Below are 1,027 nucleotides of genomic sequence, written 5' to 3'. Positions count from 1 at the left end.
TTTTGCCTACTGACTTGTAACATCATGGTTGACTCTCAGCTCCAATGTTGCAACTGTGGTCACAGTTCCAACACTTTTGAACCTCTGATTGACCTGAGTTTGGAGATTGAAAGTGTGGACAGCGTTCCAAGTGCACTGGGGTCTTTTACCAAGATGGAAAAGATCGAAGATTCAGAAATTAAGTTTACATGTGAGAATTGTAAGGAAGAGGTGGCAGTGGAAAAGCAACTTATGGTGGATCAGGCCCCATCTGTTGCTGTGTTCCATTTGAAAAGGTTTAAGGCTGATGGGTCTTTTGTCGAGAAGATTGATAAACATGTGGACTTTTCATTGGAGTTGGACTTGCAGTCCTACAGTACTAGTACTAGTGGTGATAATGTGAGTTGATTACCTGCTTTTTGTTAGTTCATTTATGATAGTATTACTAGTAGTATGAGAAGTATTAAAAGCAAGATAATTGGCACATGAAGGCAGTATTTAGACTGTATGGACATAGATTTCAATTAAATAATTATTTGGTACTGTGGAGTTAAGGCTATTTTGGTGGATGATAGAATTATTTTCAAGCAAAAGTCAATGATCTGAAGTTCTGGGAAAAATGTCACATTATGTGCTGGGCATGATCGCGTAGCTTCTTTTTAATCAAAGTTTGATATTACAGTGAGACAGTTTTAAAGACTTACTTCATTTCTTCTCTGAAATAGGCGGGGCTGATGTATGATCTCTATGGAATTATCGTCCATGTTGGGTTTTCATCTGCTTCTGGGCATTACTTCAGCTTCATTCGTTCTTCTCCAGACACATGGTATAGGTTGGATGACTCGAGGGTAATATTTTTATTATAATTTGCTGTCTCACGGAATGGATCTGGCTTGTGTGGAGCTATTTTCTAGGCATCATTCTCTATAGGACTTCTCTAAGCACTTAAACTGGTCTTCTTTACTTTATTTGAATTTCTTTTGGATGCATTGTCTGAACCTCATAACTCAGATGCTTCTTAACTGACTGTAAACATCATTTCCCTAAA

At 37.9% G+C, this 1,027-nt stretch overlaps 1 protein-coding gene across 1 annotated transcript; it reads left to right on the top strand.

Moving 5' to 3' along the window:
- Positions 1-24: 24 nt before the first annotated feature.
- On the top strand, positions 25-827 carry LOC112095015 (ubiquitin carboxyl-terminal hydrolase 20-like; the record flags this gene model as incomplete). Its single annotated transcript, XM_024176702.1, has 2 exons — positions 25-378; positions 705-827. Coding segments are annotated over exons 1-2 (477 nt in total), but the record flags the coding sequence as incomplete, so codon positions are not given.
- Between the last annotated feature and the right edge of the window lie 200 nt (positions 828-1,027).

The sequence above is a fragment of the Morus notabilis genome, unplaced genomic scaffold (genome assembly GCF_000414095.1).
Source record: "Morus notabilis unplaced genomic scaffold, ASM41409v2 C11362896, whole genome shotgun sequence".
Taxonomy (NCBI): Eukaryota; Viridiplantae; Streptophyta; class Magnoliopsida; order Rosales; family Moraceae; genus Morus; species Morus notabilis.
The sequence above is the reverse complement of the archived record's forward strand: the minus strand, read 5'-3'. Positions and strand labels throughout refer to the sequence as shown.